Source organism: Galeopterus variegatus, unplaced genomic scaffold, assembly GCF_000696425.1.
Source record: "Galeopterus variegatus unplaced genomic scaffold, G_variegatus-3.0.2 Scaffold1089, whole genome shotgun sequence".
Lineage (NCBI taxonomy): Eukaryota > Metazoa > Chordata > Mammalia > Dermoptera > Cynocephalidae > Galeopterus > Galeopterus variegatus.
Window position 1 is genome coordinate 392,015 of NW_007727200.1, and position 16,610 is coordinate 408,624.

General features: G+C 37.5%; 1 protein-coding gene across 4 annotated transcripts in view; it reads right to left on the reverse strand.

The window, feature by feature from the left end:
• Positions 1-16,610, reverse strand: part of LSM14A (LSM14A, SCD6 homolog A (S. cerevisiae)) — a 54,742-nt gene that overhangs the window by 23,143 nt on the left and 14,989 nt on the right. For all 4 annotated transcript variants that reach the window (XM_008574710.1, XM_008574709.1, XM_008574708.1 and 1 more), the window contains exons 2-3: positions 4,450-4,613; positions 1,572-1,701 (exon numbers count right to left, since the gene is read on the reverse strand). In XM_008574710.1, the coding sequence (XP_008572932.1) occupies positions 1,572-1,701; positions 4,450-4,613 (294 nt within the window). The remainder of the gene's footprint in view (positions 1-1,571; positions 1,702-4,449; positions 4,614-16,610) is intronic.

Below are 16,610 nucleotides of genomic sequence, written 5' to 3' on the forward strand. Positions count from 1 at the left end.
GAATATTAAGCCTTAATGATATAAATTGCAAATAAAACATTAACAAGCACCAATAATATATGTATATTTAAATAGAAAAAAGTGTTTCCATCAAATAGCAATATTGCTATATTGATTCATTTAAACTTCCACCTTCTGGATCTATATGTCCATTTCTTCATAATTAGATTTTTCTATTTGAAGAGGAATGGTATTTAGAAACCAGGAACTGGGTCTACATGTGTTCTTTGCTACTGGGTACTATTCCTTCTAGGCCCTTTCTGGGAACAGAGCCAGGAAATAACCAGTTTCTAAAAAATGAGTTAATACTCATAGCTTCAATTCACATTCAGCATCACAGACTTCTTTCTCACCTTCCCCCGTTCCATATTTGTCTGTACCTTCTCCACAGTAAGAACACTGTTTCCCAACAACATCAGTATATTACTCATTTGCCCTATTCTACAATACATACAAAACAGTTTAAGAATTAACACCAATAACCCTACCAATCACAAACCTAAGTCAAGTTTTTTTTATATAGTTTTATGTGTTCTTAGAATATATCCTACTAACAGTGTGAAGGTTATTTGAATTAATTTTTTTCTCTGTGTGGTTGTTATCAATTTGATATACAGTTAGCATCTGTTGTTTCTATTTATACTCAATCTTAGAGTTTGCCTTTTTTCCATTCTTAATTTTGTGAATAAGTAAAACATTTACATACTTGAAATGTCACAACCATATAAAAAGTATATTAATAGAAAGATATTTTAACAAAACTTGTTAGCATACTAATGAGTTTCAAGATATACTTGAAACTGGATTTGTGATTCAGTGAAACAGAGTAAACTAATAAATGATTATTCCAATGAAATTAAAGAAGATTAAGGGCTAGAGCTTGAGACTTAAAGTTATTCTGTTATTTAAATTTATACTGTGGGAATTTCAATAAAGATGTACTTAAGAGCTAAAATGCATAGTTGTAAAAACAAAACGACACTGATCAGTTCAGTGCACTCAATGGCTTTTGTCCTCCAATCATAAGTAGTACTGTCATTAACTCAGCCCCACTATACATTCTCATTAGTTTTATGTTTCAAAAACACTGTGAAAACACCAAGCCCTCAAACATGCTCCCTGTAACCATCTCGCATAGGCAGGTGTTAAATGGGTATAATCATCCACATTCCACATAATATAAATATTCCTTAATGGCATTACCATTCTCTAATAATAATGACATTATCTCCAATCCCGTTTTGAAAACTCATTCTGTTTGAAAAAATGTTCATTTTAAATGTATATGTTATGTAAATTTAAAATGACATCCAATGGAATTTGGTAATTGGATATATGTAGGTTAAAAAAATATGTGGCTATTCTGAAAACTGACCTTTACAGAACCACTAATCACTAAGGACATTAAATAAAGGCTTTAAAATAATAATCAAAATATGTCCTCAACATTATAAAATAAGGTTACAAAAGGAACATCAAACATTTCCAAGTTTGTGGTAAGCATTCTATACCATTGTGGTAAAGGTAAAGAAAGGGAGATTACCCCATCCCCCTAAAAAAGCACCACTTACCAACACCAACAGCACCAAACTGCTGCCCAACTAATGAACTTGGACTGAACTGACTGTATGTTGGCATCCTGCCAAAAGGTCCATAGGAACCCACTGACTGGAATGAAGAAGTAGATGAGCCTAGTGAAGACTGAAGAAAAATCATGTGTTATTCTCCCAAGCTCTAAACAACATGTATATAATGGAAAATATTCAGATTTTTTATTAAGAAAACTATTAAACTGTAACTACTAGACACAAAAACAATTACAATAACTTAAATATTCATTTAACATTAAAACCATTGAACAACCTTCTGATTTTAATATCTGTCTATATGTTCTATTTATACTCAATGTGATTTACAAATACTTTTTCCTACAATAAACTCCCCCTTTGACTTGAGAGTTTTATAGCAGATTTAGGAAAGAATTAGTTATTTGAGTAAGTAAAGTAACTTTGCTTAAAGAAAACCATGAGAAAATCATTTAGTAATACTGGGTTTTAGTCTGGTGCTAACATAAGAAAGACATCTCACTTGCAATTTTACTGTTATTTTCAATCATTTGAAGCCGACTATTAAATTTACATGAAAGACATGCAGAAACAAACATACTGCACACAAAACTATTTACAGTTTTACATATAGTTACACTGAGTTGAGGAACATTTTATAAAAACCTTAACTTACCAAAGTAAAAAATACATATGTGTGTATTGGTTTTTTTTTTTGGCAGCTGGTGAGTACAGGGATCCAAACCTTTGACCTTGGTGTTGTCAACACCACACTCTAACCGAGTGAGCTAACCGTCCAGCCCCTTAAAATATATTTTAATCTTCCACTGCAAAAACTATACAAAGAGTTTTTAAAAGAAAAGCAAAATAAATAAATAAATTTTAATACATATATACTTTATATATTAATTTATCTTATTATAAATATAAAATATTTCATAATACGAAACATATTAGAGGCTACCAGGATATAAGTTCACTGGCAGCAGGACCCTGTCTTTGTGTTCACTGCAGTGTCAGGCACATGCCAGGTACTTAATTAATACTGCTAAATGAATGAATAAAAAGATCAAGCAGAAGTTTATGGTGGGTGGATGAAGTTATTCAACACCATTTTGATTTGTGCTCTCTTGGTTTTTCTCCTTCCATAAAACTGACTACTAAAACAAATGGTTCCCTGGAGTATTACTGAAAGACACATATAAGAAAAAGACAGTAAAATAACTTCAGTCTTTGGCACAGGCAGCTGTTTCTTTTAAGAATGTGTCACTTTCTCCATTTAAGAGAGTCACATTTTCTCTGAATTCCTTTAGATTTCCTTCCTCAATAGTAACACTTGAGACTGGTGGGGGGTAGGGGGCTGGACACAGATGAGATTAGAGAATTTTCCCAGTTTATGTTGCAAGAACAAAATTTACCATTTCTTATTTTAAAAAGCTTATTTTATATTCAGGAAAAATAGTAAATAAATGTTTTTTTTTTTTTTTCCCTTTTTGTCTTTTTTACTGACTGGTAACGGGATTGCAACCCTTGGTGTCACGCCCGTACCGGGGACTGGCAATGGGATCGCAACCCTCGGTGTTGCGCCTGCACCGCGCTCAGCCAGTGAGCGGGAACCGGTCTCCACATGGGATCCGAACCCTCGGTGGGAGCGCCGCCACGCTCCCAAGCGGCGCACTCTCCAGTGCACCACCGGGCCGGCCCGTAAATAAATGTTAAAAGGTACTTTTCTCTCTTTTTTCACTTTAATTTTATATTTACTTTAGAAGAGTTCATTAGGTATTTTCCTTTAATAGCTGAAAGCAAGATAAATCCTATGTAAGATTATATATATATATATATAAATTCCATTTTGTGAAAAACTAAGAAGATTTTTTTATCATTAACAGCATAAAAAAGGAAAAAGTTAAAAACCAACAAGCATATTTCAGCTCAAATTACAAAAGCTTATGACAGGAAAAAAAGGTTGAGAAGTAAATGGATTCAGGAGGAAAACCATGGGAGGGTCTAAACCTTTTAATCAGCTATGCCGTCAAGTAAAAATATTCTTATGTGAAACTGCCTCTTCTGTTATAGCTGAAATTCAGAGAGTTCTTCACATGCTTCCAATAAACATGTAAACATGTACTATAATGGGTATCTTAATTCATAATGTACAATCGTTTACACACCATGTGCTTCTATTTTTAATAAAATACGCAAATTTTAAATTTCTCTTTCTGAGAATACTTATGGTCTTTTAAAAAATGCCTTATTTAGGTAACTCAAGAACTTATCTATATATGTTAAAATCCTTTTATGTTTGTGCTATCTTATTATATAACACTGCATATTATATAATATGTAACATGATTTACTATTTTTTTTTCATTAAACCTAACAATCTTACCTAAGAGTAGCCCAAATCACCCTGGTTTGTAATATGAACCATATCTGAATAATTCATACAGTGGCATGTATCCTAGATTCTGGAGCCAGACTGCCTTGGTCTGCTGACATTGTGGCTCCACCTCAATTTCCTCACTTGTAAAAATGAGAATAATTATGGTACCAAGTTCAGAGTATGTTATGAGTATTTATTTATTACATGTACAGTGTGTTAAGTGTTTCTTATAGAATTAGCGCTCAATAAATGTTATTGTAATTGTTAAAATTAGAAAATATTCCATAATAAAATAAATTCCTCAGCTATTTCTTATCTTATTTAGTCCTAATTTATGATCCAAAGAGAAAAACCTAGATGAGAACATTATCCAGGTAATTTTAGGTATCTAGGTAACATACAAATAAGCTACATAAACATTCAATTGGGAGAGACAAAAGCCAAGGCCCGGCATGTGTGTGAAGTTTACTCGCACTCCAAGACAAATTTACTAGTAGTTACCTGAACGATAGCTGGGTCCTGAGGCAAAGAACATTGTGGTTTTGGTGGCTCACAAACAGTGAGGTCTTTAATATCACTCCCTCGGAATATAATATATTCAAAGACTTCATCTCGAGGTGGTATTGGACGATCTGTTGGTCTGTCCTCTGTACCAAAGGATCGAACTGGTTGAGAAAATAGAGAATGTGAGCTGTGTTTCTAGTCATCATCTGGTAGCACTTCTTCTAGTTATTCTGTTCCAAGTACTAAGCAGCAGCAGTTCTGAAACGTCATCTGTGAAAAAGTATTTATTAATCTGTAGCTGAAAAATTAAATAAAAAAAAAATGGAGCAGGTTTTGTTTAAAGCTAAATGTACAAATTTTCAATCTAAAAGACTATCAGTATTTGAGGTTGTGTTCTTCCAACATTTAAAAAAATTTGTTTCTATCTTTGGTGGTTGTGATGAGAATGGGTGTTAAAATGTCCTTTCTTTCATTGTTGATTTATTTTTAATGTCCTCATCAAGCAAAATAAAAATGTGGCAACCTATCACATATTTCTTGCGTTGGGAGCGGAAGAAGCAATGAAGATTTTTCCACTCCACAAAATCCCCAAGTTTGGGAAACAGCTTTAGGAAAAAGAGAAGACAATGAAGGTAACATTTACCTTGGCAAGCAGTAAGTACCCTAGAGGCCGAGCCAAGCACCTATTCAGCCCCACAGGACAGCCTGAAATGTTCTACTTACCTAAAATATCTACTGTATAATTAAATCTGATTATTTTCACACTGAAGATAGCATTATTCACAGTTAAACTGTGGACCACCTACAACAGGGTAAGCTGGCTACAAATGAAGATTTCCGCTGAACTAGACTTTCTGGGGACAGGGTCCAGAAATCTGCATTTAAACCAATTTCTTTTTTTTTTTTCCTTTCTTGTCTGTTTTCGTGACCGGCAACGGATCGCAACCCTCGGTGTTGCTCCCACACCTCGCTCAGCCAGTGAGCGGACAGTCTGCATATGGGATCCGAACCCTCGGCGGGAGCGCCGCCACGCTTCCCAAGCGGCGCACTGTAGCAGTGCGCCACCAGGCCGGCCCCAAACCAATTTCTTTTTTTTTTTTCCTTTCTTGTCTGTTTTCGTGACCGGCAACGGATCGCAACCCTCGGTGTTGCTCCCACACCTCGCTCAGCCAGTGAGCGGACAGTCTGCATATGGGATCCGAACCCTCGGCGGGAGCGCCGCCACGCTTCCCAAGCGGCGCACTGTAGCAGTGCGCCACCAGGCCGGCCCCAAACCAATTTCTTTTTTTTTTTTCCTTTCTTGTCTGTTTTCGTGACCGGCAACGGATCGCAACCCTCGGTGTTGCTCCCACACCTCGCTCAGCCAGTGAGCGGACAGTCTGCATATGGGATCCGAACCCTCGGCGGGAGCGCCGCCACGCTTCCCAAGCGGCGCACTGTAGCAGTGCGCCACCAGGCCGGCCCCAAACCAATTTCTTATGAATACTAAAGTTTCAGGTTCACTGTCCTAGGAGACTTCTGAAAATTTCCCCATCCATATGAAAGTTCCAAATAAGAAAGTCTGAAAGATTGGATACTATTCATTTAAATTTAAAGAGTATCTTAAAAGAAGTAAACCCTTTAATACTGAATACGTACTCTTCTGCAGAATTGATCCAGAGCTAGATTGATGATGAATGTTATTTCAGTTTAAATAATGTCCTATTTTCTTATTCTAAAAATTCTTACTAGTACTTATGAGACTTCCAAGAAAGATGGTAGCATAGGTAGGTTTACAGAAGAACATCCTTCCCTAAAACTGAAGGAAATAAACAAAAGGAACTTAAAATACCCCCAAATCAAGAAAAGATCTCAAACTCATGCCACAAAATTTTATTAAAAAGTATCATTCAGATACAGAATGAGTTAGTACAAGACCAAATCCAGAATCCCTATGTAGCATCCCCTGCTTGCTCCTCCCCTAGAGAAATTTTCACTGGATAGGCAAAAGATGTGGAATGCCCACTTGAAGCTCTCCTTCTCTCAGTGGCCAAACAGTAGCAGAAGTCACAAGATTTTACACTCTGACCTTTATCCAAAAGGAAGGCTGAAGAAGAGAAAGCAGGACTAAGAAAATTACAAATAAATCAATCTCACCCCCAACCTCAACTCCAACACAATGAATAAAGCCCCACAAGTCCTAAACAGCAGATTATTAAAAATAGTAATAATAATAAATAAATAGCAGATTAGATCATCCTGGGAAGGGGAGTGGGGTGTCAAAGGCTCTCCTACAAAAATCACAGAGAAGCAAACTATACTCAGGTGTGATATTGTGAAATATATATTTGGTCTTCATACCATTCTCCTGGCATACAACTCCTAAAATCTGTAGAATCTCCAAAATGATGTGTCTTTTTTGTATGTTAATAAGTTGACTGATGTAGCTACTAGGTAGCTTCAGGATCACCCAACTTCCGAGGAGGGGAGAGGGACTGAAAGTTAAATTGATCACCAATGGCCAATGATTTAGTCAATCATGCCTATATAATGAAGCCTTCGTAAAACCCAGAGGGACAGGATTTGAAGAGCTTCTGGATGGCTGAACATGTGGAGGTTCCTGGAAGGTGGGACGCCCAAGGAAGGCATGGAAGTTCTGCGCCCCTGCCCCCATATCTCATCCTATGCATTTCTCATCTGTATCCTTTGTGATATCCTTTATAATAAATTGGTAAAGGTAAGTAAGTGTTTCCCTGAGTTCTGTGAGCAGCTCAGCAAATCAACAGAACCCAAGAGGTAGGTTGTGGAGGCCCTGATTTACAGCCAGTTGGTCAGAAGCACAGGTAAGACAACCTGGAGCTTGCGATTGGCATCAGAAGTGGTGGGAGGGAAATGGAGGTCAAAACTCCCGTGCTGATCAGTAGTGGGATCACACCTGTGAACAGCCATTGCACTCCAGCCTGGGCAACACAGTGAGGTCCTGTCTTGGGGGTGGGGGTGGGAGGTGGTGATGGGATAGGGATTTAAGAAGGGGGGAGCAGTCTTGGGGACTGAGTTCTCAATCCACTGTGGGATCTCACACTTTTTACAGTTAGATAGTATCAGAACTGAATTGAATTAGAGGATATCCAGCTGATGTCCACTTCAGAACTGATGGCTTGCTAGCTAATGAGGAGAAATCTCCAAACATTTGGTCACAGAAGTTTTCTGGGTTGACTGTGCTGCTGGCTGAGTAAGAATATAAGAAAAACACTTCAGTATATTTTTTTCCTACTCACCAGGTGAATTCAGAATGAATTAAAAGAGAATCTGCATTCCATGTTTAGGCAAGCAGCAGGCACCAAAAGATGTAAGATAAGGAAAAGAGAGCAGAAAGCATGGAATCAAAAATAGCCTCTTGGGCCGGCCCCGTGGCTCACTCGGGAGAGTGCAGCGCTGGTGGCGCTGGGGCCGCGGGTTCAGATCCTATATAGGGATGGCCAGTGCGTTCACTGGCTGAGCGTGGGGCAGACAACACCAAGCTGAGGGTTGCGATCCCGTTACCAGTTAAAAAAAAAAAAAGCCTCTTGACATCAAAATGACACTGAAAAGGTAGCATGCAAAATTAAGGAAAGAGAAAATTTATACAAGACAAATAAAACAGCTCAACTAATAAATGCAACAACAGAACAGTCAATGAAGTAAAAACAAGTCATTAACAGAGAACAATTGTGAGAAAAAGTAAACAAGACATAAACAAATAGTACAAGAGTACTTCAAAAAGTTTTTGGAAAAACTAAATTAAAAGATAATACGAAGCCTTCCATGAACTTTTGACGACCCCCTGTACAGTAATAAAAAGATCAAAAGCTGATGATATTATGAAGCTCCAACAGTTAACTGCTGCCCCCGAGGTAGACAAGAGACTAAGAGCACATACAATCAAAGATATAACAGAATAGAAAATTCCTGATATGAAGACCTAAATTTGACCAAAAGCTTTCATTGTATTTCTAGAAAAATACTGAGTGCACTATAAGCCATACACTTATGCTTTGCTAAATCAAAATAAAGAATTCATGGAAACAGTGCTATCAAAAGATAAGAGATGGGGCTGGCTGGTTAGCTCAGTTGGTTAGAGCACAGCCTTGTACCACCAAGGTCATGGGTTCTGGATCCCCTTACTAGCCATCTGCCCTCCCCCCTAAAAGATAACAGATGAACATTTATGCACATAAGTGTACATGATCATTTACTATGGTTCTAGAACAGAATGTAAATTTATTAGTTCTGAAAAACGCTACAAAGTGGGACAAAATAAGTTGAAACAGTATATGACATACCATTCTAACAAAAATAGGGAGATGGAAATGAATGGAGACAGAGGAAAACACAAAAGGAAGTATATAAACTTACACTCTCATGTCAAGCAGGTAGTCACCTAATACAACTTTTTGGTTAGTCGATAAGTTAATAAATGAAGACTTTAAAATTTGTTATTTAAGGTCCTAAAGGTAGGATCTTAAAAGTAGTAGAATTTTAAACTATGGGCACACTATCCAAAATATGATGTAAAGAAAACCTCTATCATACAGCAAACAAGGCAAAATGAAAAAGCATGAAAATAGAAACCATGGAATGATGTGCACACACCAAAAGTTTGAGAAACTAGCTCTAATGATAGAGATTGGCTTGATCAGATTTAGGGTTTTTAACAGAATACAATTCTTGTAGCACTGAAAAGAACAACTTAGAAGAGAGAGAGCAGAAGGGCACACACAGCTGGAAGATGCTGTAGAACAAATGAGAGATCCTGAAGGTTGAAGCTTGGGCATTGACAGTAGAAAGAAAGGAGGCATGACAAGCACAAAAAAGGCAGAGAATTCTCAGTACTATTCTGCTACAACACATGAATTAGCTCATATACAGTTTGGTAAGGGAATACGTCAGTACATTTAGAAATCACACTAGTTCATCCCCAATTTTTCTTAACATGTGATTTATTTTTTATACTAGCAGGTAACAGCAACTAAATACAGCAAGCCTCTTGGCTCAATCTGGCTCCTATTCTGTCTTAGAAGTGTTTTTTGCATGGTTCTCACTGATCTTGATACACTCTTTTCTTGTCTCCAGCAGCAGTCTCAACTCTTCCTTATACCTTCTTCCATCAGGCTACCTTCGCCTTTATTGTTTTTTAAAGGAAAAGTTCTAAATTTACTGTAGTGTTTGTTTTAGGAATTTAACATGTCTTTAAACGTTCTAGAATTTTTTTTTTTTTTTTGGTCTTTTTTCGTGACCGGTAAGGGGATCACAACCCTTGGTGTGATGTCACCCACACCGCTCTCAGCCAGTGAGCGCACTGGCCATTCCTATATAGGATCCGAACCCGCAGCGGGAGCATCGCTGCGCTCCCAGTGCCGCACTCTCCCGAGTGCGCCACGGGCTTGGCCCCATGCTAGAATTTTTATTAGGCTTCTGTTAACGCTCAAATTACAAACTTGCACAGGTTTTGAATGGTCTGTCCTCTAATCCTAGTTATTCCATAAACTCTGTTACGCTTAGGGCTGGAAAGTATACATCATGTATGGCAGAAGTGCCTGCACCTGACCCACAAAGTCCGCTATGAATTCTTCCTATCATCTCATTCTTCATAATTCTTTGGGGTTAAATTTAAACATTTAATTTAACCTAGGATCCTAGAATTATGTTCCTATCTTTTCTTCCATTCATGATACTTAGTATTTTAAGGAAGAAACATTTTTACTTTACTAGTTTTTTTTTTTTTATTTTGGGATACTGCAGCAACTACACATTCCAATTTAAATACCCACAGGTAATAGGCTTAGAGTCTTTGATCTAAACCTAACTGCTGTATTTCATTTCCTTCAAATACTTACTGGGCACCACCTATGTGAAAGGGACTATGCTAGGTGCTAAGGGAACCAGTTCCTGTTCTCAAAGTGCTAAGTCTATTTGCTTACTTGGATTCGAAGGTCCATTCAACACTCAATACAACCAGTAATGCCTCTAATAAGTACCACTACCTGTTTCTTCAACACATCCTAATCCTTGAAGCTGACACAGCATTACGCTTCAAATTAAGCCTTAATGCTACTATTAGTCAGAATGTTATTGAATAGATTACTGATCTGATTCTGTCATATTTTGGAGATCATCACGAATTAATGAAAATGTAATAATTCAGCAGGCTTACAATATTTAAGCAATATTAAGTAAGCACCATACTAATATCCTCACCCTCAGGGAACTTACAGTCTAGGAAGTGCACTAAGTACTGTGCAGAAAAGAAAGCATATGCCACAACAAAGTACCACAGACTATACAGAAACTTATACACAAATGTTTATAGCAGATTTATTCATAATAGCCAAATGCCCATCAACAAATGAATAAACAAATTGTGATTACATATATAAATATGTATCTTACATCACATTACATATGTAAAAATAAATTTATATTTAATGGAATATTAACATGTTACATCTAGAATGAAGCTTCAAAGAATTATGCTAAGTTAATGCCACACACAAAATGTCACATATTGTGATTATTAGGGGGTTACTGGAAAGGTTTACTTAGCAGGTAGGGCTGTTTTTCTAGAATAATGAAAATGTTTTGAAACTAAGGAGAGATGGCTGCACAACACTGTAACTACACTAAATGTCACCGAATTGTACCTTTCATAATGGTTAATTATATGTTATGTGAATTTCACTTCAAACATAAATACATATGCATATGCACATACCTACAAATATAGCCTGGAAGAGAATACACAAAATGTTAATAGTGGTTGGGGAGGGCCGGCCCCGTGGCGCACTCAGGTGTGTGCGGTGCTTGGGAGCGCAGCAGCACTCCCGCTGCGGGTTCGGATCCTATATAGGGATGGCCGGTGCACTCACTGGCTGAGCGCAGTGCGGGCGACACCAAGCCAAGGGTTGCGATCCACTTACCGGTCACAAAAAAGACAAAAAAAAGACAAAAAAAAAAAAAAAAAAAATAATTGTGGGAAGTGACTTTGGAGTACTACAGGGAAGAGGGGAGAAAATGGCTGAGGATGATGGAATGTATTGGTGAAAAGGATAAGATGGGCTCCAACAAGATGGCTTTGGGTTAATTATATGTTAATTATATGTTATGTGAATTTCACTTCAAACATAAATACATATGCATATGCACATACCTACAAATATAGCCTGGAAGAGAATACACAAAATGTTAATAGTGGTTGGGGAGGGCCGGCCCCGTGGCGCACTCAGGTGAGTGCGGTGCTTGGGAGCGCAGCAGCACTCCCGCTGCGGGTTCGGATCCTATATAGGGATGGCCGGTGCACTCACTGGCTGAGCGCAGTGCGGGCGACACCAAGCCAAGGGTTGCGATCCACTTACCGGTCACAAAAAAGACAAAAAAAAGACAAAAAAAAAAAAAAAAAAAAATAGGGGAGAATGGTGAAACTAGTGGTGGTCGTCCTCTATATTTTAAACATTATCATGTTGCTATATTGCTTTAATAAGTATTCTAGTTTTGCTTCTTTCCCAAATTAGATGCCTAAATTTTAGGCCAATGTTTAATAATAAAAAAGAGTGGGAAATAAGGAAAATAATTTTCTTTGTTAGTCTTGAGGAATATAATTAATTTTCTATTTCTGGCTACAAATAATAGCAAAGGTTATTAATAGAAATGCATCTCATGACTGTTTTTTCCTCTTTTTAAAAAACAGATAGGATCAAATTATCTAGCAAAATCACATCTAAAAAGTCTCCAGATCAAGGCAAGTTCAAACATCACCGTAATGCCAAACCTGGTTACCAGTTATTAATACTTGTACATACAAGCCACATATGGCTAGAGGGGAGAGCTGTAGTGACCAACATCCCAATACAATACCTCTATTATAAAATACCAAAACTTTCTAAGTTCAAACACAGATAAACAAAAATAGACAATTCAGTAAAGCTAGAAACTGCAAAATGACGTCATTAACATTTGCCCAAACCCTTTTTTGATATAAACTAAAAACTATAAATTAGGCTTTAATAACAATTGATAAGGAGAAGAAACTATCTATTGAATACCAAAATGTGAAAGCAACAAATGAAAGGCTGAATTATCAAAGAAATGCTGACAAGTTAGTTAAGACACTTAAGTTCAAACTGAAATCTTGAATAAGATTTATGATGTAGTCTTGAAATAAAACTCCTCAGTTAAGTATCAACTGTAAGACCTGGTCCTAATCTACTTACCCAGACATAAGTTCCAACCAAGCTCATTATTCTCAGTACACGATCAGGTTTTCTGTCCTCTACTATAGCTCCTCCCCACATCTAAGCTATCCTTAATTTCAAAGTAGATATTATTACCTTTAGTAGTCAGAGCTCTCCAGAGAAACAAAATCAACAGGATGTAGTATATATATGGGGGGGGGGGGGCCCTGATTGATTTATTTTAAGGAATTGGCTCATGGGATTGTGGAGGCCTGGTAGATTCAAAATCTGCAGAGTAAAGCTAACAATTCCTTTTTGCTCAGAGGAGGTTAGTCTTTTTTCTATTAAAGCCTTCAACTGACTGGATGAGGCCTATCCACATGATGGAGGGCAATATACTTAACTCAAAATCCACTGATTTAAATGTTAATCTCTTCCAAAAAATACTCAACAAAACATCCAGAACATTTGACCAAATATTTAGACACTGTGGCCCAGTCAAGTAGACACATAAAATTAACCATCACACTAACCCACCCAGGCTCAAGCAATCTGTTCTTCCTCTGAAAACCACATAGCATTCTATCATTCTGTCTATATCTTCCCCTTATGGAATTTAAAGATCTTCAGGAGAAAGATCTGTATCTAAACCACCTTTGTAACTCCCACAGAATATAACACAGTGCCCCACATATTGCTGACATCTGAATATTTCTTGAAAAAAATCCCACAGTGGAAAAAGCTATTAAGTAAGCTATTTTCAAAAGTACTGAATAGTGTTTAATATCAAGGGAAACAAATTAAATTATACAATAAACCTACTTAGGACAAAAGGAGAGAATGTTTAGAACAAAATTTAAAAAATAACTGGACATCAATAAGGTGGAAATTAGAAACAAAAAGGAGCACATTTAAAAAACAGCTTGGGCTGGCTGGTTGGTTGGAGCACGGTGTTATAACACCAAGGTCCAGGGTTTGAATCCCCATAATGGCCAGATGCCACAAATAAGTACGTACCTACGTAAGTACGTAAGTAAAGTAAGTAAGTAAATAAAAATTTTTAAAAACCAGCTTATGTGCAAAAGCATCAAACCAGGAAAAAAAACGTTACAGTTGAGCTTTCTTTCACCCCAGCCATCTTGGTGGCTGCTCTTGGTTGGGGTCATCCCGCACCTAAGGCAGGAAGATGGTGGCCACAAAGAAGACGAAAAAGTTGCTGGAGTCAATCAACTCTAGGCTCCAGCTCATTATGAAAAGCAGAAAGCTCATGCTAGGGTACAACCAGACTCTAAAGATGATCTGACAAGGAAAAGCAAAATTGGTCACCCTTGCCAATAACTGCCAAGCTTTGAGGAAATCTGAAATAGAGTACTATGCTATGTAAGCCAAAATTGCTGTCCATCACTACAGTGGCAATAATACTGAATTGGGCACAGCATGTGGGAAATACTACAGAGTAGGCACACTGGCTATCATTGATCCAGGTGATTCTGATATCATTAGAAGCATGCCAGAAGAGACTGGTGAAAAGTAAACCATGCAAAATTTTTCTTTAATAAAACTTGCCAGGGCTGGCCCGGTGGCGCACTGCTATAGTGCGCCGCTTGGGAAGCGTGGTGGTGCTCCCGCCGAGGGTTCGGATCCCACATGCAGACCGGTTCCCGCTCACTGGCTGAGCGAGGGGAGGGAGCAATGCCGAGGGTTGCAATCCCGTTGCCGGTCCCGGTCCGGTCCGGGGGCGACACTGAGGGTTGCGATCCGTTGCCGGACACGGAAAAAAAAAAGACAAAAAAAAAAAAAACTTGCCAGAGCTTGTTTTTAACAACAAAAAGTTATAGTTGATATTTTCTTCTCTTTCTGACATTTATACATTAAGTACAGTTCTTGTTGCACCTCCAGTGTCATACACTAACTCTTGCTGAAAACATTTGAGATACAGCGTATTTGGAATAAGCTATTATATACGGGTTTGATACAAGGTTTAAATACTTAAGTACTAAAAGAGCACCTTCTCTTCTACAATGCAGTACCCTTGCACAGGCCCTGAAGTAGGATGGCAGTGAGCAGACAGGATTTTTTACTTAGGAAGTTTACAAAATAAGATTTGACAGGCCTTCTCTTTGAACTGCATCTTAGCCTGTTTCCACAAACCCTCACTTACTGCACTCCTGCACTCTCTTCTTTGGCCCCTTCTTCACCCATACACTATGTTCTTCCTGTCAGCAAATACTACTGCACTGAATGAAAACATCTGTCCCACAGCCTCTACCATCTCTTCCTATACCCACTATGGACTTAATACCCCTAACAGAGACATTATTACTGCCCTTCTCTCTGCAATGTTCTCAAGCTACTCAGCACCCATCACGTGCCAAGCACTGGTGATCTGAAGATGAAAAAAACCACCTTCACCTCCAGATCTCACAACCCAGATGACTTTTCCCCTCACCTTTTCAATCATATTCTTAAAAGCAACTCCTTACAACTTAATATAAAAGTTAAAGTTACCTTACATTTGGCATTAGGGTGATGTCTGAACTTGCCTTGATCTGGAGACTTTTTAGATAAGTGATTTTACTAGATAATTTGACCCTATCTATTTTTTTTAAAAAAGAAAAAAGTCACGAGATGCATTTCTATTAACAACTTTTGCTATTATTTGTGGCCAGAAACAGAAAATTAATTGTATTCCTTAAGACTAACAAAGAAAATTATTTTCCTTATTTCCCACTCTTTTTTATTAAATATTGGCATAAAATTTAAGCTTATCTAATTTGGGAAAGAAGCAAAACTACAATACTCATTAAAGCAATATAGCAACATGATAATGTTTAAAATATAGAGAACAACCACCGTTAATTTCACCATTCTCCCCAACCACTATTAACATTTCGTGTATTCTCTTCCAGGCTATATTTGTAGGTATGTGCATACGCACATGTATTTGTGTTTGAAGTGAAATTCACATAACATATAATTAACATATAATTAACCCAAAGCCATCTTGTTGGAGCCCATCTTATCCTTTTCACCAATACATTCCATCATCCTCAGCCATTTTCTCCCCTCTTCCCTGTAGTACTCCAAAGTCACTTCCCACAATTACAGGTTTGAGACCTTGCTCAGCTAATGAGCTCCTCTCATTTGCAACTTCACTTGTTTCCTCTGTGCAAGAGTCTTCCCCTTGGATTACTAAAATACATAGATTTACTCAGATATATATTTCCCTAACCATGATAATTTCAGACAGTGTATAAGGGAATACTGACTAGTGAGAATCAGAATTTAGGGAGAGTGATACAATGAGAGAACTGTAAACCAAAAAAAGCAATTTGAAATTTTAGATGGTGACGTAAGAAAATAATAATAATGGCCCCTTAGTATGTTAATTCCAAAGCCAAACACATTAACAAGGACCTCTTTGAAACTGTAGGTAAGAGAGATCCTGAAACATTTCTATAAAGCACAGGAAGACAGAAGAAAATTAATCTATACTCATTATTACTAATCTGAGATAACAAAATTTCTTTAATATTGTCTTCAGTTATTAGACTGCCTTTCCCCATTAAATATCAAGTTGTTCAACCGTACGTTTTCTGACCAAGGAAAATTTTCAGAAAAATTAACCCTTCTTGGCTGGCTGGTTAACTCATTGGTTAGAGGGTGGTGATAAAACCAAGGTCCAAGTTTTGATCCCTGTTACCAGTGAGCGGCCAAAAAAAAATTTTTTAAAACCCTTTGTATGATCAACAAATAAACAGTTTGCTATGTACAAGGCACACAAGGAGGAAAATATGCTAATGTCTAGTAATGAAACAATAAGATAAAGCTTGATAAGCACAAGAACAGTTTAAGTCTACATTTCCTCTTTACCAAATTCTTAAAATAGACAAACTGACCTCACCATCGTCAGCTTCTCCTTCACACCCAATTTTCACACAGTGCTGTCAGCATGAACTTACTTCACACTGG